The sequence below is a fragment of the Lonchura striata genome, chromosome Z (genome assembly GCF_050655825.1).
Source record: "Lonchura striata isolate lonStrDom1 chromosome Z, ASM5065582v1, whole genome shotgun sequence".
In the NCBI taxonomy this organism is placed as follows: Eukaryota; Metazoa; Chordata; class Aves; order Passeriformes; family Estrildidae; genus Lonchura; species Lonchura striata.
In genome coordinates this window covers 84,579,666-84,602,848 of record NC_140740.1, presented here as the reverse complement: position 1 = coordinate 84,602,848, position 23,183 = coordinate 84,579,666, and the positions used below count along the sequence as shown (strand labels likewise).

General features: G+C 43.7%; 2 protein-coding genes across 3 annotated transcripts; one reads left to right on the top strand and one right to left on the bottom strand.

Annotated features, from left to right (window-relative positions):
- Positions 1-1,313: 1,313 nt before the first annotated feature.
- TRIM14 (tripartite motif containing 14) lies at positions 1,314-12,010 on the top strand. 2 transcript variants are annotated; one of them, XM_085566673.1, is made up of 7 exons: positions 1,753-2,019; positions 6,264-6,359; positions 7,248-7,481; positions 8,479-8,641; positions 9,707-9,799; positions 10,832-10,902; positions 11,540-12,010. In XM_085566673.1, exons 1-7 carry the CDS (start codon positions 1,768-1,770, stop codon positions 11,729-11,731), a joined length of 1,101 nt encoding a protein of 366 aa, XP_085422799.1. In that variant the 5' UTR covers positions 1,753-1,767; the 3' UTR covers positions 11,732-12,010. The 2 variants fall into 2 exon arrangements, with proteins under 2 accessions (XP_077646313.2, XP_085422799.1); XM_077790187.2 differs by having other exon boundaries at positions 1,314-2,019; positions 10,832-11,757.
- A 570-nt stretch (positions 12,011-12,580) lies between these two features.
- On the bottom strand, positions 12,581-21,894 carry NANS (N-acetylneuraminate synthase). Its single transcript, XM_021533864.3, has 6 exons — positions 21,726-21,894; positions 20,230-20,445; positions 17,039-17,138; positions 16,630-16,784; positions 15,362-15,628; positions 12,581-14,322 (listed from the first exon to the last, which is right to left on the bottom strand). Exons 1-6 carry the CDS (start codon positions 21,855-21,857, stop codon positions 14,113-14,115), a joined length of 1,080 nt encoding a protein of 359 aa, XP_021389539.1. The 5' UTR covers positions 21,858-21,894; the 3' UTR covers positions 12,581-14,112.
- Positions 21,895-23,183: the final 1,289 nt, after the last annotated feature.

Sequence of the window (23,183 nt, the reverse complement as noted above, 5' to 3'; positions counted from 1 at the left end):
CTGCTACACAGATGGCAAATAGAAAACATCTTGCTTCTCAGTCTGGGACACTTAGCCATGACACTGAAGCTCACCCTGTTACAGTGCACTCGGGCTGTGCTTTTCCCCATTTCCAGGGACCCCTGCGACTCTGATCAGATAAGAGTGTCCCCTCCTTCCTGCCCTGATGGGGTTGGCGGAGAGCCAGAGAAGCCCTCCCTGTCCAGAGCCTGGATAAGCCCATGACCCTTCCTGTTCACTCTCTTTCCCCTTTCTTTTCCCCTGGATCTCATGGAATAAAGAAGCTGGACAGCCACATCAGGGTTAGAGTCTCCTTTGAATCTTTGCCCATCTCCTGATGTTCCTCCCCTCAAAGCCTCGTATCTCTGGGTTAGCCTAATAATTTGGGGCTGAGAGAGGTAGAGCATCACCAACCCACACTGATGCTGCTGAAATTCCACAGATGGGTCAGTTTCCCAACCCGGGCCCCGGTCGGGGGGCACTCCCAGGGCTTGCTCCGGGGCAAGCGAGCAGGGCCAGAGGCACGGGGGGCACTGGAGCCCTCCACCTGCACAGCCACAGCCACAGCCACGGTCACAGCCACAGCCAATGAAATGTAAATTTTAAGGAATTTAGAGATTTTAGCCAGAGATAAGCCTTACTAGAGTTAATGAAAATAAATGAGTAGGCCTTGATGAAGTTAGGAGTTAGTAGTTAACTAATAATTGATTGCTTGTCAGCACAATGTTTAGTTAGCTGGGTTTATAGTGAAGAATATAGAAACTGACAAATAGCTTTTAGGAACATAAGACAATTGTGGGCCTCCTCTGTTCTGAAACCAATTGAAGACAAGGAATGGGAGTTCTACCAAGAGTTCATTTGTCACATTTGCATTGAAAAGGTAGAAAGGTCAGAACGAGGAAGACTTCATTGACTTCCTCATTTTGGGACCCCTCCCCATGAAAGGGACACCGACCCATTTCAAGGGACAAACAACGCATGCATAATAGCTTTTGGAGTGATTAGCATACGAAGGGAGGAAGGGGATGTACCAAAATGATGAATATGTATTTGTATTTTGTGTATTCAATACTTGTATGGATAAAAGTATGTAATCAACTGGAAGGCGCGGTGTGTATTTGGGAGCTATCCCGCATCGCAATAAACACACACTTTCTGACTTTAAACTCTTAGAGAGTTTTTGCCCGCCACAGTTGGATACCGGTACTAGATCGATATCCGTATTTTTTTAATAAATCACCACGACCACGCTCACAGCCGCGTCTCGCTTGCCCGGAGGGCGGCCCCGCCCCGCCGCTCACACCCTCCGCACGCCGCGCTCCCGCCCCGCCGGCCCCGCGTCCTTCCCCTCTCCGCGTCCTTCCCTTCCCCGCGTCCTTCCCCTCTCCGCATCCTTCCCTTCCCCGCGTCTTTCCCCTCTCCGCGTCCTTCCCTTGCCCGCGTCTTTCCCCTCTCCGCGTCCTTCCCTTCCCCGCATCCTTCCCCTCTCCGCGTCCTTCCCCTCTCCGCGTCCTTCCCTTCCCCGCGTCCTTCCCCTCTCCGCATCCTTCCCTTCCCCGCGTCTTTCCCCTCTCCGCGTCCTTCCCTTGCCCGCGTCTTTCCCCTCTCCGCGTCCTTCCCTTCCCCGCATCCTTCCCTTCTCCGCGTCCTTCCTCTCTCCGCATCTTTCCCTTCCCCGCGTCCTTCCCCTCTCCTCATCCTTCCCTTCCCTACGTCCTTCCCAGCCCCGCGTCCTTTCCCTCCCCGCCCTGCGGCCGCCGCTCCGGCATGGCCGAGGGGGAGCCGGGGCCGTGCGGGGCTCCGGGGCCGTGCGGGGCTCCGGGGCCGTGCGGGGCTCTGGGGCAGCCGGGGCCGTGCGGGGCTCTGGGGCAGCCGGGGCCGTGCGGGGCGCACGCCGGGCGGCCGCTGGAGCTGTTCTGCGAGGACTGCGGGCGCTGCGTGTGCGCGCTGTGCCCGGCGCTGGGCGCGCACCGCGGGCACCGCGCCTGCCTCCTGCCGCAGGCGGTCCGCCGCGCCCAGGTGAGTGCCCGGCAGGGGTGGGAGCGGGAGCTGAGACCCCCTCGGGTGTCTCGCCGGTTATCTGCTCCCCGAACGCGCGCCGCTGCGTTTGCTTTGGCTAGAGTGCGATGGTGGCATCTCTGGAGTATTAGCGCAGCCTCCAAACTTGCCTTGCGTAGACTAGCAGACTTGCCTTGTGTTAACTAGCAGAACAAAGTTGTTGTATTTTCTCTGCTAGTTTCAAACCTCTACAAGTGGTTTGTACAGCCTGATGCCAGTGCACAAGGATGTGGTTCGTGTACAAAGAGTAAAATGCATGTTTTATGATCAGCTTTTTGCAAATGTTACGATGAATATTATATGTGTGATGCTAGAAAGCTGTGCTGTGTTAAATTCTCTTAAGTAGTGTGTTAAATGTAGTTTTAGGTTCCAACATAATGTTAAAATAGAAACTTTGCTATGTGAAGGGGTTTTTTTAAAGGAATGAGATAGTTGCTTCGAGGAATACCTAAATCTTCCAGAAAATAGGAATTTAGGGTTTTCTTATCAGAAGAAGCTAATTTCTTCAGTTCTTGCTCAGACTCGAAGATGCCATGGGGATTAAAGGAAACAGTTCACATACAACTGACAGAGTTTCTTGTTTTAAATAGAATGTATGCATAACCATGAAGGATATATGAATATGCAACAGGCTATTGCTTTTAAGGTGATTCCTTTGTTCACAAGACATGCTTTTCATGACTTAGTGTATGACAGCATCCACACATCCATAATTATTTGCTTTTTATTGTCTTTTAATTGTCCTGACTCTACATTTTATTACTCTAATTGCATTACTATTTTTACAACCATTTTATTATTATTAAACTTTTAAAATCTTTAAGAAACAAGTGATTGGTGTTTTTCACAAAGAGGAAAGAGTTAATCAGTCACATCTGAGCGTCCACAAAACGGAAGTAAAAATCGAGAGGCAAGGAGGAAGTGACTTTGACTGTTCGGTCACATTCAGCAGCATTTTATCCACAGACCTTGTACGTGGAATCAGGAGTGCAGTCCCAGGAAATTTGTTTTTATTGACAGGCTAGAAGAACCTTTGACCGAAACATAGATACTTTCCATCAGGGGAAGGGGAAAGGTCATTTCTGTTTACACCCTGGCCCCACCATTGTAGCTGGCTAGATCACAGTGACTTGCCTGTGCAGAGTTCTCTGATAACTCCTCTAGGATGTTGTGGGTTAACTAGGCAGCTAAGCACAACACAGCTGCCTGCTTATTCACTAGGCTTCCTTGCCCAGTGGGACAGGGCAAGAGGAACACTAAAACCAAGAAAATCCATGGATTAAGATAAAAAAAATAGGAGAAGATGTAGTGGAGGGAAGAGAAGAACAAAAGTGATGCAAAGGTCGACACTCACCACACAGTTCCCAAGCAAAAGACAGCTAACCCACCTAAACAGCCCTCTTGCAGTTTGCAGAATATGATGTTACATGGTACATGTTACCTCTTTTATTAGTAGGGGTCATCTCCTTGTGTCCCCTTCTGGTCTTCTGTGTGCTCACATTATAGTCACATCTGAAACACAGCACACAAGGGTTGTTGTGAGGAAAGTTAACTCCATCCTAGTCACAGCCAGACCAGGGGTTGTTCCCTAAGATTTTTTCCTTCATCCCAGTGTAGCTGTCCACCAAATATCCTCAGGAAGTTTTGCAAGTTTGCCAATACTCCTGCCTGTGCTGTTTTGCTTGGAAAGCCTGGCAGGAGGCTTAGTAAGGCCAGCATGCTGTGGTACTAACCTTGGGAGACTTAAAATACTGCAACACAGAGGTTTGATGTTCAGGAGCTTCTTTCTTTCTTTCTTTCTTTCTTTCCTTCCTTCCTTCCTTCCTTCCTTCCTTCCTTCCTTCCTTCCTTCCTTCCTTCCTTCCTTCCTTCCTTCCTTCCTTCCTTCCTTCCTTCCTTCCTTCCTTCCTTCTTTTTTTTTTTTTTTTTGTTTTTTTTTGTTTTTTTTTGTTTGTTTGGGTTTTTTTGTTGGTTTTTTTTTGTTTTTTCTTTCTTTTTTCTCTACAACTTCAGAAAGTTCCTTCCCGTGCCTTGTGTGATATTTTGGAACAGTGCTAGTAGTGTAGGAAGTTTCCTACAGAAGACACTAAGAAGAACAGTTCCTACAGAACTTCCTGCTTGGAAGTTCACACAGATTGTGAGTCCGTACACAGGTCATGATAAACCCTTGGAGCAGTCTGTTGCACTTCATGTTAGAGAGCATTACAAGGGCAGAGGACTGTGCACTGTGCTGCCACAAACAGCAGCACAGAGGTAAAACCACTTACGATGTCTGAGCAACGCAGAGCACTGCGCCTGCCTGCTGGTATGCTGCAGAGATTTTAGGCACAAACAATCAATATTTTTAGCCTAAGAGATGGTATTTTTACTAGTGATTTCGTGTGCTGTGAGCAGTTATTCAGTACAGCCCTTGTGGCATGACATCAACCAGGCAGCACTTGTTGCACTGAGAATCTTCCACAGCTCTTTCAGTAAATCCTAGCTGTGAGTGCTAAGAAGACATGAAAACTATTGTGCGAGATCCATCAGCTGCTTCATGCCTGGAGCAGAGATTGTTTCAAATCATTGAAAAGGATGGTCCCTGTGCTCCTGAATGCAGCACACAGGATTAGCATTCTTTGCACTTGATAGGTTTCCTGTGAGCTTGACTGGAGTGTCATCTCAGAAATCCTTGCTTTTACAGTGTTTTCACTTGAATGAGTTAAAGAACCCAGGCAATCCCTAAAGGAAGATTTTCAGAGTTGATTCCTCAAGGTGAATGACATGGGGTGCTGGCACAGTCTTCAATTGGTAGGAAGGAGCTCTTTCATGTACCTCTGTAAAGAATGTAATGCTTAACCAGAAATACTTGGAATTAATGTAAGTATTTGCATATGGTCACTGTTGTGAGTGCACAAAGTGATGTGTGTTCCTAGCAAAGAAGGAAGACTGGGTTTTTCTCTGTGGTCTTTGTCAGTCTTTGAGGAAAAGAATGAGGTATAGGCTGCAAAATAAACTAAGTTAGGCCGGTACCTGATAGAATTCCTGAATCCTCTAGTGGTGTAGAACTCTTCTGGTTCTTCAGGGATGAGACTATAACACTGTGGCTGGAATAAATAGCATGGGCACCCTGCTCTATTGAAGAACATTTACCTGCTTGCATAGATGTAGGGCCTTCCAGATGCAGAGTCTCTGGCTTTTGCTGGGAGCCCATTTTCTCCTGACTCTGTCATACTCAAATGACTAGCTGCATGTGTTTTCTTAGGAGACACATCAGAAATGCAAACCATTGCTCATGAGGCGACACTTCATGCTCTGTTTGTCCACGCTGCAGAGTTTAAATGCTGTGCTGCCCTGGGGCTGCTGCAGTGAAGTGGTACATTGCATGCAGGTGTCCTTGGCTGTGTCTCAGCTGCAGAAGAGGACACTGATAGCAGCTACAGCTGGCCCTAGCTTACCTGGTATTTACCGAGGCCTTGGTTTGGCACCAGAGCACTGAGAGTGTGGGGCAGCATTGACTGTATCCTTCACATTACTAATGACAAAAATGCTTTAGGAGGCACACCAAGATTTTCAACCTGCTGGGCAGAGGGCAGCCAATTTCAGAGGGCCGCAGGAGAGAAACTGGCACAAAACATAAGCAGAACATTGATTAATTATGCTGTGCTGGGCACACCAAGTGTCACAGACACTGTGACTGATTACCAGCCATGCTGACACTGTTTGCTGTTGCAGACATTCAGTCTACAGCATCACTGTGGTGATAATGGGGTATCTGATTGGTCATTTGTACACTGGGAAGCATCCTGAATGTTAATTGGATTTTGAGGCTAAATGGAACCTTCCACTTACCCTCTCAATAAATGTACTTCAGCTGCTAAATGCATTAGCACGTAATACGCAGCACCATAGAATATGTTTTTTCACTTTAGGTTTCCCTGTGCTTTAAGAAGGTGGTGCTAATTTGCCCAGCAGTTCAAACCTTACCAGTATAACCACCAGGTGAAATGCTGAAATCCTTATGGTTCATCACTATACTGGCCTTAATAAGCCTCATAAAAGGCCTTTAGTTTAAGAGTTTCACCTTCCAATTCTGATTATATTGAATATTATGATTCTGAAATGCAGTATTGCAGTGCCCCCCCCATATGGAAATCAAGCTGGAGAGTTGTTTCTGGTTTTTACAAATGTTATGAAACTGTTTTATTTTGTTTCATTGTTTATAGGAACTTATGTCAGTGTGCTTGAAGAATCTAGAAGAGAGAAAAGAGGAAGAAGATGGCAACAGAAGGAGCATTGAGCAGGCTGTAAAGGATGTGAAGGTAAAGTGTGGTTTGTTCTCCACGGATGGTCGTTTTCCAAGGGGAGACATTTTCTCTTCTCTGTAGCTATTCAAAGGCCCAGCCATCTATTGGGTGGCTGCTTCTGAGGAGAAGAGTGTATTCCTTGTGTTCATCACAATATATTACACTACCAAAGAGAGGGAAGAGGGAGAGTCTCCAAAGATCTGGTCCTCATTCCTTGATCAGCTGAACATTTCTGGAAGACCAAGAGTGAAATTTTTATGCAGAGGAATAGCAGGTAGCCCCAGCTGGCTATGTTATTCTGGCTACGCTTATGTATCTTGTGTTGCTCTGAACTGCATGATTGAATTTTCTGCATTCAGAGTTGAGTAAACACAAGAACAGTTCTGTTGATTCTATCTTAAGAATGGGAATGCATGCTAAGCTGCACCTCATTTATAGAACATGAAATGACTTCTGCTCTAAGGAGCATCACTAGGCAGTTCTGTTACAGAAATGCCAGTATGAGCTTGAGGGGGCTTTAGAGACTTGGTCTGATGCCACTTTGTTTTGGAGGCTTTCTCTTCCTACCAGCTACTTGTCTCTAGCTTGCTTTAAAAGCAGTCAAAGTCTTGCTACTGAAGGGCAAGTTCTGTTTATTGTTGCAATTGGTACCCTGTTAATTCTAGCTGAAAACAGATTTTTTGACATAAATAGGCATCTTGGAATCTTCCTTCACTCTTTTCCATCTAGACATCAGCAGGTAGATCATGTCTGTGCTCCCTTTAAGGAGTAGAGACATGTTTCTGAAGAGATGGAGAAAATCAGTAAAATTCAACCAAAACACAGCACTGAAAGCCTGAAAGAGAAATGTCTAAAATGTTTATGGTTGAGCAGGGGGGAGACATTCTTCTGCTTTATCCATAGGCACATGCTGATATGATGAAACGGCAGCTGTCAGAAAAAATGGCTGAGCTTCAGTTACTTCTTCGGGAAGAAGAGAGTCTGGCAAAAAACTTCATTGATGAAAAGACTCAGCAAGCCCTGGGAACACATGATCAGCATTTGAGGTTCTGTCAAGAACAGCTTGCAGCCGTAGAGACCTTCACACATCGAATCAGACACATACGACAGGACAGTGATCCTATTCGTTTGCTGGAGGTGGTATTGTATGGTCTCTTTCTACCTCTTACCCTGACAGTCCTGAATTTCTCTAGTGATGTCTTCTATAGATCCTTCTGTATGTAAGCAGCATCTTCCTAAGTGCTTTTTAATTTGCTTTGTGTTGGTGTCTTGGTGAACAAATTTGATTTTTGAGCTATTTGGTCTTCTTGCTATGGCATTGATTTCAGGTATGTATGAAATTCATGTTAATTTTAAGCATAGATGGAAAAGACAGATACATGTCTCTTAATCCTGAAGACAAATGCTGTATCAAGTATTTTCTTGTCCGTGTAATATGAAGATATGAGAAAAGCCAGCCCTTGGGAAACCTCAGGAGGAAGTTAAAATATGTCATTTCCTTAATTGCAAGAAATCCTAATCACCTTAAGCCTCCACTTCACCGGAGGGGGCAATATTGTTCTTTTTGCCTATAGATAATGATCTTCACCTTCTTTGGAAAGATTATGTTGCCATGTGCTTATGACCTGACACAAGACAAAAGATGCAATTTCTTATAGGATGATTCCTCTGGAGCATTTTTGCATCCTAGCAATGTGTCAGACTTGAGTTTCCATAGCTGTGATAAGACCCTGGCATTTTGCTGTGTGTGTTAGCAACATACCTCCATACATGAGCTGCTCTTGGTGATTTTGTGGAGATTTTCTTGTGGGAAGTTGGATTTTATTCTTCAGATTGCTTTTAAAACCTAATAGTTTGATTTTGCCATTAATGGAATTTCCCACAACGGGTCCTGGCCAGGCTAAACTCATTTCCATCCTGGAGGGATCTCTTTAACCATGGCTGTTGGGTTAACCATGTCTGGTGTGGCTCCACTGGCAGGAGGAGGTAATGGGCAGGCTAATGAGCTAAAAGGCAGGCTGATCTCAGCAAAATTTGGAGCTGTCCTTGCTCTGTGGTGTATGGGAGCTGGGATGGAAGAGTCCATTCATGTCACAGTCTCTGCTAATTGTAGTGTTTGGCTTTCTGCACTCAGAAGTACACGGAAATTGAGAAGGAAATTAAGGAATCCAGGCACCCATTAGAAAAGTGGCATCCAGTACCTCTCTCATTTGAACACTTACTTAACCATTATAAACACTTCATCAGAGTTCTTCAGTCCATTCTACAGAAACCATTGGAAGCACGGCTTAAAGAAGGTACCTGGGAGAATGCTCTGAATTTTGCTTTCTTCTGCTCTCTTTGCAAATAAAGTGTACTTTTTAAGTAAGAACAGGACTTTTTACCAAATCATCTGGAGAAACAACAGTGTTTCAGGCATGTTTATTGCTTTCTGACAGCATGGGTGTAATGCTGTTATAGCAGTGGTGATTTAGGAACGTAAGAGATTTCTCTTCCAACTCTGAAAATGATCTTTGGTTTGTCTGCTGGCTTTCCCCCGCCCAAGTTCTATCAGGTATTTCAATACAATTTAATGTAAACCATCACACCAATAGAATTCATCTATTGTCTCAGTTACTTACAATTACACTTACAATTGAGTGCAAGTGCTCTGGCACTGGGCTACCTCTAAACTTTTTTCTAATTGATGTACATGGTAAGCTGCCTCAGTCAAAAAAATTATACTCAAAAAATTGATGATTTTTAGTACTGTAAAGCTGAGCTGACGTGTTCTATTTAGAAATCCTTTTGTCTTTGAGCTGTTATTTCATCCTTAAATGACTTTTGGCGTGATTAGGGCAAGGAGATTTTCCCTAATGGGGCACAAAGCCACAAAACTAACCATGGGAAAATCCTGCTGCTCTTTGAGTGAGCAGGCAACACTGGCCATCGCATTTCACCCAGCTGCCTTTTAATCCCTTATCAGAGAACTGCCACCAAAAAGACACTAGCAGGTTGTTGGGGCAAATGGTCACATCTGATCTGAGAGACCGCTGCAGGATGTGTGTAGGACTGCTAAAAAGCAGTGGTGGTGGAGGTGCTCTGCAGCAAGCACTTGCAGCATCTTCAGCTGCCTGGCTATTTTCATCTGATAAATGCTACTTTTAAAGGAATCCGGTCTGATTACTTGGTGTTGTGCTCAATTGTGTATTTCTGTGGCAACACCAGAGCAGCATCTCCATGCTCTACAAAGAGCATAACACTGAAAGCATACAGAGTGAGTAGCTCCTCCTCAGAAAAAGTAACATAGTGTGTCCATGAAGTTGGAAAATTATTGAAAAACTGGCAGACTCCCTAAGCTGTCCCTTCTCATCTTTGCCCAGATGTTTTCAGTAGTCTTAATCCCACTGCAAAGAAGGAGCCTGGGACAGTGCTGAAAACCATGACTCCTATTGATCGGTTGCTTTTCTTAAAACGTAAGTATGATTTTGCTGGAGTTCTAGAATCACCGAGCTGGAATGGACCCACAAAAATCACTAGGGTACAACTCTTGGGCCTGCATAGGACCATGTGTCTAGAGAGCGTTGTCCAAGCACTTCTTGAACTCTGTCAGGGTTGGTGCTGTGATCACTTCCCTGGGGAGTCTGTTCTAGTGCCCAAACACCCTCTGGGGAGCCTTTTCCTAATGTCTAACCTAAATCTTGCTTGACAGAACTTTCGGGCCTTTCCCTTGGGTCCTGTCATTGTCACCACAGAGATCAGTGCCTGTCCCTTCTCTCCCCCTCACAAGGAAGTTGTGAACTGCAATGAGGTTTCCCCTCAGTCTCCTCCAGGCTGAAGAGACCACAGGACTGTAACTCTGTGTATGGCTTCACCTTATCCCATCCCCATGAGTGCCCCAAATTAGAAAGGTGTGCAGGCATCAGTGTTGGTGCCCTGCTGTGATTCCCTTGGCATGCCTTTTGCAGTCCCTGGGTCTCTGGAGCCAGAGGCTCTGTGGCTCTCTGAATCCTGATCTTAGCCCACATGGCAGCTTAGTGCTGTGGTTGATGCCCTAGGTTAGAAAGGTGTGGGGACAGCAATGTTGGTTCACTGCTTTATGCACTTGGCATATTTTCCAGCTCCAGTGTCCCCGGAGCTGTGTCCTCTGTGCCTGAATCCCATCCCTAACACAGAATCAGTAGTGTTGGGGCCCTGCCTTGCTCACACTGGAATGCCTTCTCCAGACCTTTCTGGCTGAGCCCTAGCCCTAAATGTAAAGCAACCTTGGTGCTGTGGCTGAGTCCCCATTGCCATGGTTGGCCCAGATCACAGAGGTGCGGAGGCAGCAATGTTAGTGCCCTGCTGTGATCCCCTTGGCGTGCCTTTTCCAGCCTGTGTTCCTGGGACTGCAGGCTTTCTGACTGTCCCAAGACAATTCCAATTGTGGGCTCCTCTGCAGGTGGTTTATAACTTCTTCCAAGGGTCATGAGAAATGCAGCAAGTATGTTTATGGCTTTTGACTGCAGATGCAAGATCACCAACCTGGGAATACGACAGCATTCACCCGAGACTGAAATTGTCAGATGACCGTCTTGAAGTAAGCTGTAGCTGGAGGAGAATATTTTACCCCTGTAGTCCCCAGAGATTTGATAAATTATGGCAAGTGCTAAGCAGAGACGCATTCCTGTCTGGGAGCCATTACTGGGAGGTTGACCTGCTTCGGGCTGGAGCAGGATGGTGGATTGGCGCAGCCTACCCCACCATTGCCAGGAAAGGAGACTCAGAAGCCTGTCGCCTGGGCTGGAATAGAGCATCCTGGTGCCTTAAGAAGTTTGATTTTGAATACTGGGCATTTCACAAGGGAGAGAGAATCCCCATCGTGATAGAAGATGATCCTGATTGCATTGGCATTTTCCTAGATTATGAAGCAGGAATCCTTTCATTCTACAATGTTAGCGATGGCATGGCTCATTTGCACACCTTCTGCTGCAAGTTCACAGAACCAGTTTATCCAGCCCTGAGGCTCTGGGAAGGGTCCATTAGAACATGCAAACTAACATAAGAAACAAAGTGAAATAAAGCCCACTATTTCATGCTTTTTCTACTAATGCCACTTCAGCAATTATCTGAATTAATTAATCTCTGTTGCATCAAAGTTGTAATTATGATGCTTTTAAAAGGCAACATAAGTTTAGGAAAACTAACTGTGATTTTTAATATGTATTTTTTTTCAGAGGGGAGGTGACCTGACTTTTAGAAATGATGCTGACATACCACTCAAAGTGCATTATGTAATATTGTTGTACTTTTTCAACTTGTTAACAGCAAATGCAAGGAAACTATTGTATTTTTTAAACAATAAGTTCAAGGAAACAATTGTAGTTTTTAAATGTATATGTGTTTTTCAATGGGGGAAGATGATTTGACTTATAAATGGTGTTGCTGTACCACATGAAGTGCTGTATGTAGTATTTTTCAACTTGCAAAATGGAAGAAGTCAGGTTGAAAGAAACATACTGTAACTCAGAATGGAACATGGATATCGACTTTTTGAAAATTTTTAATGAACTCCCTCCTCTCATGAGCCTGGAGAGGCTGCAATTGTGTATGGCAACAGGTTTAGTTTGGTTCAAGCTTCAAGATTATATACTGCATATTGTTATCATTGACAAGGTCAGATTTGGATAATAAATGCACTAAGTGAATTAGCTCGTATTTAAGTGTCATCTCGGAAAAATCAAAGTCTGGCACTGACTCTTGGAAAGGTCTTTTCTGATGCTGGAGCTTCTGTGGCCACATTTAATAGTGACTAGCTGGTCTTGCATTAGACAGAAACTCTGAATTGGACTTCTGGGGTGGCCCTATTCTTTCCATTGAGTGGCAGCATGAGAAAAAGCTGTGTACAACCGCTAACAGAGGATGAAATGTCTGGAGGGCTCACAGGTGCAATAAAAACACCAGGTCAGAGGTGCATCTGTTGCCCATTTATCTTTGTGTCCAATCTGCAACATTCATACAGAACTAGGGAACACAGCTTGGAAGTTTCTGTATATTGATATTTTTCTTCCCACATCCCCCCCAATACATTAATTAAAGTCCTGGAAATTTCTGGAGTTTTTGTTTACAGCAGTCTCCAGGACCAGCCCATAGTAAAAAACCACTGTGACTTGACACTGGTCAGGTAATTTTACATTGTTCGAATACTTAAAGGCCCTTCATCACCAGTGCTGGCGAAGGCAAGGTCTGACCATAGGCTGAAATGCAGAAACAAGAGCTTGTTTTATAAGCTAAATTTATTTTTCAAATTTGAAATGAAAAAACAAATCTTTTAACAATTGAGTAGTTTTTTAATGTAAGGCAAGCATGCTGCACCAGTCACAGCTCACATATAGAGAAGGATATGACTCAACCTCTGCTTCCCCATTTAAAGATGTGAATACAGTTTTCTCAGAAATGCACAAGGGAAAATTTTCAAAGTAAACAAATAGGTACAAAACCACTCACCATCAAATTCAAGATACTTCACCAACTCATGACAAAAAGGTAGTAAGTTCCAAGTAACCATCATAAGTAAATGATTCAACCACAGAAAAGAAGCAGATGAATTATTGCAAAGCAGTTCTGTGCTAAGCATAGGTAGTTGAAAAATTAGTGGGTTGCAGCTGCTGCTATATGGCTCCCTTCTAGTCAAAGGGAAAAGCAGCAGGTGATAGGAGTGGCATTGCATTTCTCCCTTGGAAAGGGAGAAGCTGGGATGCAAGAGCAGAGCACACAAAGCGGGTACTGACCATTATGCTGAAGTGTAACGGTGTGATGTAGTCAGGAAGTCAGCCTCAGCCATCTCACACACCAGTGGTGGGAGAAAAACCCCAATGTAGGGGATTTGCTGGTTAGTACAGAAAAAAAAGCTGCTCAGACTTCACCAGCATTTCGCTTCCTGCCCGAGAAGCTGTCCTCCAGGTCCAAAGAGAGGCACCCAGTGCTCTGCAGAACCAACTAAATAGTCCAGACTTCACTCAACTTGCAATAGATATTTTTCACATTTTCTGAAGCATAAATTAAAACCATTTCTACTGATTCATCTCAGATCTACTTTTTGTCCCTGCTCAATCTCTGGCTTACCTTTTATGGCCTTTCAGTTCACAAAAGGCTCTCTTTCCCCTTAAACGGGACCTTTCTAAATATCCTTATGCTTCCTTTCCTTGTCTCCTGAGAGCTTTCTCAAGAAGCCCATTTTCCCAAAGAACACAGATTCCTGCAACCCACTGCTTTATCATGACACTTTTAAGACTTTGATCTTAAAAATAAATCTATCCAGGTTGCATTTGTAGTTTTCAGTTCAGTGTATGTAAACTTTTGTTTATCTGTATTCAACTCCAAGCAAAGTCCTCCTATCACAGGTGCTCAGCAAATGGCAGAAAAGAGAGGAGCATGAAAAGGTACAGGGCTAGAACAATTCAAAGTGTAGATAAACTTCTCATGATTTACTGTATTCTTAACAGAAAAGGGAAGCTGGAAAGCAGCAGACTGTGGTCTTTTATTTGGCAGAACTCCAAATTAATCTAGGTTAAGTGAAATGGAGAAGAGAGGACCGTGGCAATTCCTAGGCACAACACTATACAGTTTCTAATAAAATCTTCATAATTTATATCCCCTTGCTTCTGAAACTTCCTTCTAATGAGAACCTGAAAATTCTAACCTGTTTGCACCCTCATAATTACACCCCTTTCTTCTAATCTACCATGCTGCTATTCTCAAACATGTTGCGTGGTAGTACATTGAGAAATACGGAATGGAATGCTTTGGTTTAGCACTTCACTTTTTTTACATGATTTTCCACTACTTGCTCAGTGATGGTTTCATCTTCTTCAATATTTTTTTTGACCTTCTGGCCCACCAGATCAAAGATGCATTCTGGGGGAAATCCCTTCGGCTCTCCCACCTTCACCGTCAGCATGTCAAGTGTCAATACTTCACCTTCAGGAATTGCCACTTTTGCCACTACCGACTTTCCCAGCTGTAGGGAGGGGGAAAAAAAACAATATTGAAGTTAAATATATTACTAGCTTAGTATAACAAAAAAGGATAAAAAATATTCTGCAATTATTTGAGAACAGGTTGTGTAGAACTGCCTTCTCCATTACTTATTCCAAATGAAGATTAATTTAGCATGGTTACTTTCAATGTAACTAGGCTGCCAGGCACATGCAGATACTTACTGAAACTGGACAATGGCTCACTGGAATTTTTCAAAATCACAATGGAAGGAATCTGATTAGAATGACTGGTATTTTAGCTTAGTGTAAAAGCAGCTCATATAGAATCATAGCCATATTATTCCTTTTACTATTGCCAAGTACCTGGCACTGGTGAGGCCACACCTCAGGCCTTGTGTCCAGCTCTGGGCCCCTGACTACAAGGACACTGAAGTGCTGGAGTGAATCCAGAGGAGGGCCACAAAGCTGGTGAAAGGTCTGAAGCACAAGTCCTATGAGGAGTGGCTGAGGGAGCTGGGGTTGTTTAGCCTGGAGAAAACAAGGCTCAGAGGGGACCTTATCACTCTCTACAACTCCATGAAAGGAGGCTCTAGTCCAGTGCGGGTTGCGCTTGTAGTCAGGCACCAACTGACAGAACCAGAGTAAATGGCCTCAAGCTGTGCCAGGGGAGGGTTAGACTGGATACTAGGAGAAATTTCTTTTCTAAAAGGGTGATCAAGCACTCAAAACAGTCTAGAACATGGAAGCAGTTGAGAAATGATTCCTGAAGTTATTTAAAACATATAGACATGGCACTTAGGAAAATACATGGTTGGACTTGGCAGTGTTAAGTTGGACTGAATGACCTCATGGGTCTTTTCCAACCTAAATGATTCCATGCTGTTACTCAACTTAGTTAACCACTGGATTATAAACACAGAACTCTATTATAATCAAAACTCACAACATTATGCAGTGTGAAATTCTCTAAGTGCAGAGACAGAAACACTAGTGCAACAAACAATTTGCAACCTATTCTTCTGACTATAGAGTTATTAGCTATAGGTGTAAATTAGTTACCTTTTCATTGCAAGCCATTTCACAGGGCAGGAGCTGTTTGATTGGAGAACCCATTGCTTTTTCCACAGTACGGATGGCTTTCACTAACTCTGCCAGTTCATTTGGCTCCAGAGATGCTTGGTGGTCACTTCCTTTCCATGTTTTGTCGAGAGTCACGTGGCGTTCCAGCACTTTAGCACCCATAGCAACAGCTGCCACTGAAATGGCTATGCCAGTTTCATGCCCCGAGTAGCCAATGGGGATATCAGGAAAAGCTGACTGATATGCCTTGAATCACGACAGAGTTGGTCTGAATTACCACGGTAGCAGTTTCAAAGACAAAGTAAATTTAACAGTGATAACTGCAGTGGACAAATACTGTGCCATAAAACAAGTACTTGGTTATGCAGAGAATGCAACCTTTTAAATTCAACAAGTCACACTGCATTACCGATCACCACATTCCAAATCTAACTAATATTATCAATACTGACAAGAAAAAGGAAGCATGTTCTCTTCTACAATCTATGTTTCTCCTTTTAATTCAGTTCTATTACTCAAGGTCTTCAAAGCCTGTATCAGTTTAAGTAACAGTAATAGTATCCTATTTTTATCCAAGAACCTAGTGGATTGGTTAAACTTAATCTGTATCCAAACAGATTTCTTCAACACTATATTTAAAATCTGAAGCAATCTTTTAATCCATGCATAGAGAGCACTCACCACATCCTAAAGGCACTTAAATGCAGCCATGTGGCATTCTATTAAAAATAATATACTATGTGTGCATAGATCACTGGACAGTTTGGGAAAACTTTCTTACATCACTATTTAGTGTATCCAAGTAACATTTCAAATGCAGGAAACTATAGCAGGGTTGAATCAATTTTCTTCATGGCTCTGATACTTCATGAAACTTTTTAAATAAAATTTCTGTCTAGCTCTCTATTTAGATTACAGTCTCACTTCATGCACCTTCTTAACAGCCACAGTCTACATAATTTTTCTTAGCATTATAAACCACAGGGTTAACCTGTTAACCATGTCATGTTTTCCTCTGTTGAGCTGTGAATACTCCAGCAATATCCTTTATCATATTCCTCAAAGATGAGTTCTGTTAATAAAGGACGTGGTGGATCTTTTTACTTCAGTGTGAATTAGAGGAATGTGACACATAACTTCTCAGAAGCAAATTCCAGCACACCTTAAGAGCTGGAAGCGTATCTCAGTAAAAGGACACTGCCCTTCTCTGCTACCCCACCGACGCAGGCTCGGGGTTACTCACTGACCGATATCACACGGAGATTGACGTCCTCTGGCTGAAGCGGGTACGCGCTGGTGCACTGCAGGAAGCAGAAGTTTGGATTTATGGGCTTCACAATCTGATAAACCTGATGCATTGTGTTCATGGACTGCATCCCACTGGAAATCACCATTGGACGACCTAGCCATTAGAAAATACACACAAGTTTTGTCCTAGGTCTACAAGAAAGCTACCGAAGATTAAATTAAATTCTTTAAGTAAATTAATTCAGTAAAACTAGAAAAGAATGCTGGGTAAAACTTTTTTTTTTTTCAAAGTCTAAGGGTGAGTTTCTTTTAAAGCAACTTCACATTTTTCCCCAAAAATCAACTGGAGGAAAAATGTAACAACTGAGCTACTGATGTTCACCAAAATGGCTCAAAGAAAATGCTTACCTTTCTTTGCAGTCTTTTCCAAATATGGAAAATTATTTGTATCTCCTGACCCTACTTTGAAAAATGGAACATCCAGCTCATGTAGAAATTCCACAGCCATCTACAAGGAGAAGAAATAGCTGTGTTTCAAGACCCCACTCCAGCTGGATAAAGGGATAACTAACCACTGTGTTTGGAAATGAACAACCTTCTAACACAGCAAACACAATGCTTAATTAAACAGGTCGGTATTATAGACATCTTCACAAAAATCACTGCTCTGGAAGTGACATTTGCTTCCTTGACAATTATAGTTTCTGATTTCCCTCCAGGTGAAGTATAATTATGATGCCCTCTTTCATACTTCTATTTTGTTGCAGAGTTTTGACTGGGATCACTGTCTCAAGGCAGTCTCTGGTCACACCAGCTGTACATTCTGCTGCTTAGGGAGCTCCATCTCAGCTTCAGGATGAACTTGTCTATCCCAATGTTCTTGCTTTTGTCTCTGTTTTTTTAAACACTACCAGAGAGAGCAACTACCTGCAGATGTAAGTCTGCCTGTTGAAGAAGAAATGTGATACAAGCACACAGTTTTCCTGCCACACACATCCTGCAGGTCAGAAATATTAAGCCACAGAGTGTTTAAAACTACAGGTAGTATAATAGGTTCATCACACTGAAAACTTGTGAATATTAAATAAGTACCAAAAAAAAAAAAAAAAAAAAAAACAACAAAAACCAAAAGTGCCCAAAAAGGGAAATCCAAAATTAGTTTGCTTTTAGGAGAGATACTAGACATTAAAATATGCCAAAGCAAAGACTATAAAACTGTTTATTTAAATGCTAATTATACCTAAAAATGTGAGTGCTATATTGAAGACAATTCAAGAATTATTAGAGGCTTCCTGAAAACAAGTATTACATCAGTAAGTGGCCTTTTAAAAATTAGTGCTTTATTGGAAGAAAATTTAAATTCCAAATCTCTCATACGCAAGAGGTATTTAAATTCTCCATTCACCTCTGGAGAAAACAATGAAATTTTACCTATGCCCCCAACTGATGACCCACAAACACTTTTAATTTGTTCAGCTTTTTCCTTATTGCAGTTACATTTACTTAATGCCAGAGAAAAAATGCTTATGTCCATGAAGATAATCATGTCTTATTTGGTCTAATTTTTCTATCATCAGTATGACAGGGATTAAATTTCTTGCACCTGTGATGTATAACATCTCTTTATTAACTATTTAGTATAATTTATGCAGATGCATTGTGCATAAAGACAACGATTATTCTATATTAAAAAGGCACAGATCTTATCTCAGGAGATGGCAAAAAATTAAATACTACAGGTACTCGCATCTAAGGCCACTCTTCATTAGGTAAATATCTCTTGAAAATTAGCAGCTCGTCTTTAAGAGATTCAAGAACCAGGAAGTAATTTCAAATAACTGGAAGGACATTAAAGGGAGTGGTTCAATGAGATCCTGCTTTGTCTCCAGTACACACTGGAACAGAATAGATAAAGAAGTTATTCATAGGCTTTTTTATTTATTTCACACATCACTTAAATAATTTCCTCATACAGTTAAACACACAAGTTAATCTCTTTGACATAACTGAACTTCTGGCGATTATGTTAAATTTACAGAAGTAATGTATAAAAACTTTTAGAAGTTTAATGTATTCTTAAAGAGTTTTTATGTCATTTTATGCAATATTTTAGGTTTCAAACCCCTGTCTTGCAGAGACGCCACCACAAATATTAGGAGTTGTATAATGTAATTACTGCTCAAAAAAAATAGCACAAACATATATTGCTTCTGTTAATTAGCTGATAAAGCCACATACAAAGGAGCACAGCAGAGAAAAAGAGGGATCTCAGCAGCAGAAAGTTGTCTCAGTGGCTGCCTATAAAAGGTATTGTGTTGCACTACAGCCTTTAGAAACCAGAGGTTTTAACATCAAAGAAGGAATGTGGGTTTTTTTCCTCCCCAAAGGCACGTGGGTCTTTTAAGATCCCAGATACAGAAGTCCAAGACTCCTGGATTCATTTACTCCTTTCTTAAAGAAGCACATGTTGTTCAGATGTGAAGATAGCAACAAAAGAAACATCATCGCACTCTCTTTTCACAGATCAATTTCTGAATCCGTGGCACTGAGCTATTACCATATACAAATAGACAAATCATACTCGTCTATCATCAGATGAAGAGGGAAAACAAATTGTAAGAAATAACACTGATATATCAGGAATTGTCTCTGATTGCAAGAGTGAGACACTGAACAGATTGCCTTAAAACATTAAGTAAACGACATCCTTGTCCTATCCTGGATATGTCTACTTCCAGAAAGCCAGGGACATTGCTCTGCTGGCCATATGCAAGAGTGGCTAGCTTACTTCTGGGTAGGGTCCCTTTCCGTTTGGTTCTCTGTATTTTCTATGCCACAGAGAAAAATAAATCTGCAATCTCTCATCTATACTGAAGTTCAGTTGTTACCTGACCGTTACAGCTTATGCATATCAACTCTATGTTGCATTTGTTAATACTGTCACTACCATTATTCTGAGGCAAGTGACATGCAACAGCTCCAAGTACACACATCTTCAGGGGGAACAGCAGCAGGAGTTTCATGGAGTTGTGAAGCTGGCTTCTGACTGTTCAAGAACCCACTGGCAAAAATCAGTATATGATTCAGCAGTAACAGGACAAGATGCTGAGCCCCTCCATGAAATTAATAAAAGAAATAGAGGCATAAACACCTGCTGCTTAGAAACACCACAGGGGATCTAGAAAACAGTAAGGAGAGAGGAAAAAAGGAAGGAAATAATAGGGTTCAGATCAAGAAAGGAATCTGGTTTAAATACAGAAGGAAGTTTGATATGCTTGAACCAACACACCAGACAACACCGAAGAGCAGTCTGATTGCCATCTTGATCTACACTCTCAAAGCCTCAATTGCTGATGAAGGTCAAAATGAAGCCTTGTCCCTAATATTACTTACTGTGTATAAGCATCTCAGCATAGGTGGCAAAATATTCAGCCAACCATTGTAGAGACAAAGATGAACACAGGGCAAATTACTCTAGGTCTCTCAGTTAGAAATTGATTGTCCATATATTCTTCTTCTGTAAGAACTACCACACCTAAGTAATGCCCAACAGACACCACAGCCAGACTCCCCCTGTCGCTCCAGTATGGCTTACATACCTCATCCATGCCAGAAGCTGTGAAGAAAATGCCAATCTCCTCTGCATACTTCTTTAGCTCTCTATATTGGTCATGACTGAACTCCAAGTGGCGCTTGTGCTCCCCATAGGTCTTTCCCCAGGAGTGTTTAGAGGTGTAAGGCCTTTCTAAGGCTTTCTTGTTGAATTTGTACTCCAGTTCACTCTTCTGGAACTTAGCACAGTCGGCTCCGCACTCCTGCAAAACAAGCTGGTGTACACCGAGTGGAAATGCAACTGAACCTGCACTCACCTAACTCAGTGCAAGGAGTGAGTAAGTGATGTGCTCATCTGTTATGGAGTTTTCACATTATCACCACAGCAATCACAGAAATGGTAATGAACACCAAGTTACTGTGGACGTACGCACACATGAACCCTTTTATTTCAAAGTCCCGAAACACTTAGTAGAGCAGCAGTTCAGAGAGATCACATTAAACCTATAAAACTACTTAGCTATGCATGATGCTTATTCAAGAGCTGACTTCTGTAGTGTTTTTCCCAGATTAACTGTCACTGATAATTCTACATTTAAAAAGGGCACAGGATTCTGTGGATCAAGGAGTATGTATCTGAAATAGAATCATCAAGGCTAGAAGAAACTTTTGAGGTAATCCAGCCCGACTATCCTCCCAGCATCACCACAAGAACACATCACCAGCCAGTATCACCTCTAGATCACATCACCAGCACCAGATACCTCTTGAACACCTCCTGGAATAATTAATTTGAAGTCATATCCTGATTAGAGCAGTCTCCAATTATGCCCCAAGCAGTGATGATGTGTGATTTTCTATCTAATGAATATAACATCAAATTTGATAGCAGTGTAGGTGTCTTACTGGATGACACAAGCTTTAGTGCTATAAAGGTCTGATGTCAACCAAGTCTAACTGGAGGTTCATTAGGGACGGTTCAGCAGCTGCCTGATACTTCCTAAATTCCACATAAGCTCATGCCCAGCTGTGGGGCTGCAGCCATGACACAAGATCACACAATGAATCAGCTGGAAAAGACCTCTGAGACCATCGAGTGCTTGAGGTGGCTGAGCACCACCTTGTCAAACCCACCACGGCACCAAGTGCCACGTCCAGGCTTTCCTTAAACTCCACCACGGACAGTGACTCCGCCACCTCTCTGGGGTGGTGTTCGATGTCTGTTCGGCCTTTTTGCGAAGAAATTCTTCCTGATGTCCAGCCTTACCCTCTGCGTCACAGCTTGAGGCCACGTCCTCTCATCCTACCCGGTGGAAGAGGTCGATCCCCACCTGGACAAAAGCTCCTCTCAGCAAGTTCTAGAGAGTGACGATGTCACCACCGAGCCTCCTTTCCTCCAGGCTGAACCAGCACAGCTCCCTCAGCCGCTCCTCACAGGAGAAGCACTCCAGACCTTTTATCAAAGCCAAACGCAAGGGTCTCCCTGCAGACAATCTGCGCTTGGAATAAACCCAGCCCACGGCGCTCTCGCTCCCCGCCTCACCTTGACCATGCGGATCATGCGCTTGGCGATCTCCAGGTCGCCCTGGTGGTTCTGCCCGATCTCGGCGATGATGAAGCAGGGCTGGTCGCCGCCGACGCGCCGCCCGGGACACAGCTCGAACTCGCCGGCCATGCTGAGATGGCGGCAGCGCCACGGCCCGCCCGCGACTGCGCCGCCGCCGCTCCCGGCCCCGCCGCTCCCGGTCTGGCCGCGCCTCTTCCCTGCCACGCCAATCGGTGCCGGCATTCCCGGTCTGGCCGCGCCTCTTCCCTGCCGCGCCAATCGGTGCCGGCATTCCCGGGATGGCCGCGCCTCTTCCCTGCCGCGCCAATCGGTGCCGGCATTCCCGGGATGGCCGCGCCTCTCCCCGCCGCTCCCCCCTCAGCGCCGCCTCCCCGGCAGGGGGCGCTGCGACGGCGCCCTCAGCGCTTCCCGCCTCCGCCGCGGCAGCACCAGCCGGGAGCTCCACCCAAAAGACTTAAAATTCCCGGGATGGTGACCCCACCACCTCCCTGGAAACCTATTCCAGTGCATGACCACCCTGATAGTCACAATTTTTCCATCTGGTCGCGTCTCTCCCCGCCGCTCCCCCCTCAGCGCCGCCTCCCCGGCAGGGGGCGCTGCGACGGCGCCCTCAGCGCTTCCCGCCTCCGCCACGGCAGCACCAGCCGGGCGATCCACATAAAAGGTTTAAAATTCCCGGGATGGTGACCCCACCACCTCCCTGGAAACCTATTCCAGTGCATGACCGCACCCTGACAGTCACAATTAAAAAAAAAAAAAATCTAATTTTTAAAAAATATCTAATCTGGATCTCCCATGTCTCGCATTAAGGCCATTTCCTCTTGTCCCCTCACCGACCCCCGCCTCACCACACCCTCATCTCCAGCTATAACTCATTTCAAGAGTTGTAGAGGCTTGGTTCACACAAAACTTTTCCATGATATGTGGAAATAAGTGGTAAAATGTGAAGCAATGGCTAAGGCCACTCCTGAGATTATTTTACTCCAAAATCCTTCTGTGAAAAACGCCAATCACTTGGTTTTTAAAATTTTAAAAATTCTTATAAAAGCAGTAATACAATTAGAATAATAAAGTTTAGAGTTAGGACAATTACAAGACACTTAAAGTCACGAAAAGCATCCCTTGTGAACAAAGGAATAACCTTAAAAGCAATAGCTTATTGCATATTCATATCTCATACATGATGCATAACTTCCTTGCAAATTAAGAACTTCTCTGGTTTTTGTCAACTTCTTAATCTTGCTGGTTCCATAAAGGCTGAGAGAAGGTGGAAGAATGTTTGTCTTTTCCGATAAGGAGGCTGTAACTCTTTATGGGTGCCCTTCGCTGACAACTCTGTGAAGAATTTCTTGATTATCTCATCTTCCTGCTTGAGCTTGTAACAAATCCTATATCACAGAGTTTCTATTTTAGCATTATGTTGTAACCTAAAAC

What these genes read in the sequence shown, in the direction of transcription:
- TRIM14 (XM_077790187.2), top strand. Translation starts at nt 1,768, where the DNA reads ATGGCCGAGGGGGAGCCGGGGCCGTGCGGGGCTCCGGGGCCGTGCGGG. An exon ending in AGGCTGTAAAGGATGTGAAG is followed by an intron (nt 6,360 to 7,247) that starts GTAAAGTGTGGT and finishes CTTTATCCATAG; the next exon opens with GCACATGCTGATATGATGAA. An exon ending in TCGGTTGCTTTTCTTAAAAC is followed by an intron (nt 9,800 to 10,831) that starts GTAAGTATGATT and finishes TTTTGACTGCAG; the next exon opens with ATGCAAGATCACCAACCTGG.
- NANS (XM_021533864.3), bottom strand. Translation starts at nt 21,857, where the DNA reads ATGGCCGGCGAGTTCGAGCTGTGTCCCGGGCGGCGCGTCGGCGGCGAC. An exon ending in GCATGATCCGCATGGTCAAG is followed by an intron (nt 20,446 to 21,725) that starts GTGAGGCGGGGA and finishes CTTGTTTTGCAG; the next exon opens with GAGTGCGGAGCCGACTGTGC. An exon ending in GGAAAAGACTGCAAAGAAAG is followed by an intron (nt 16,785 to 17,038) that starts GTAAGCATTTTC and finishes TCTAATGGCTAG; the next exon opens with GTCGTCCAATGGTGATTTCC.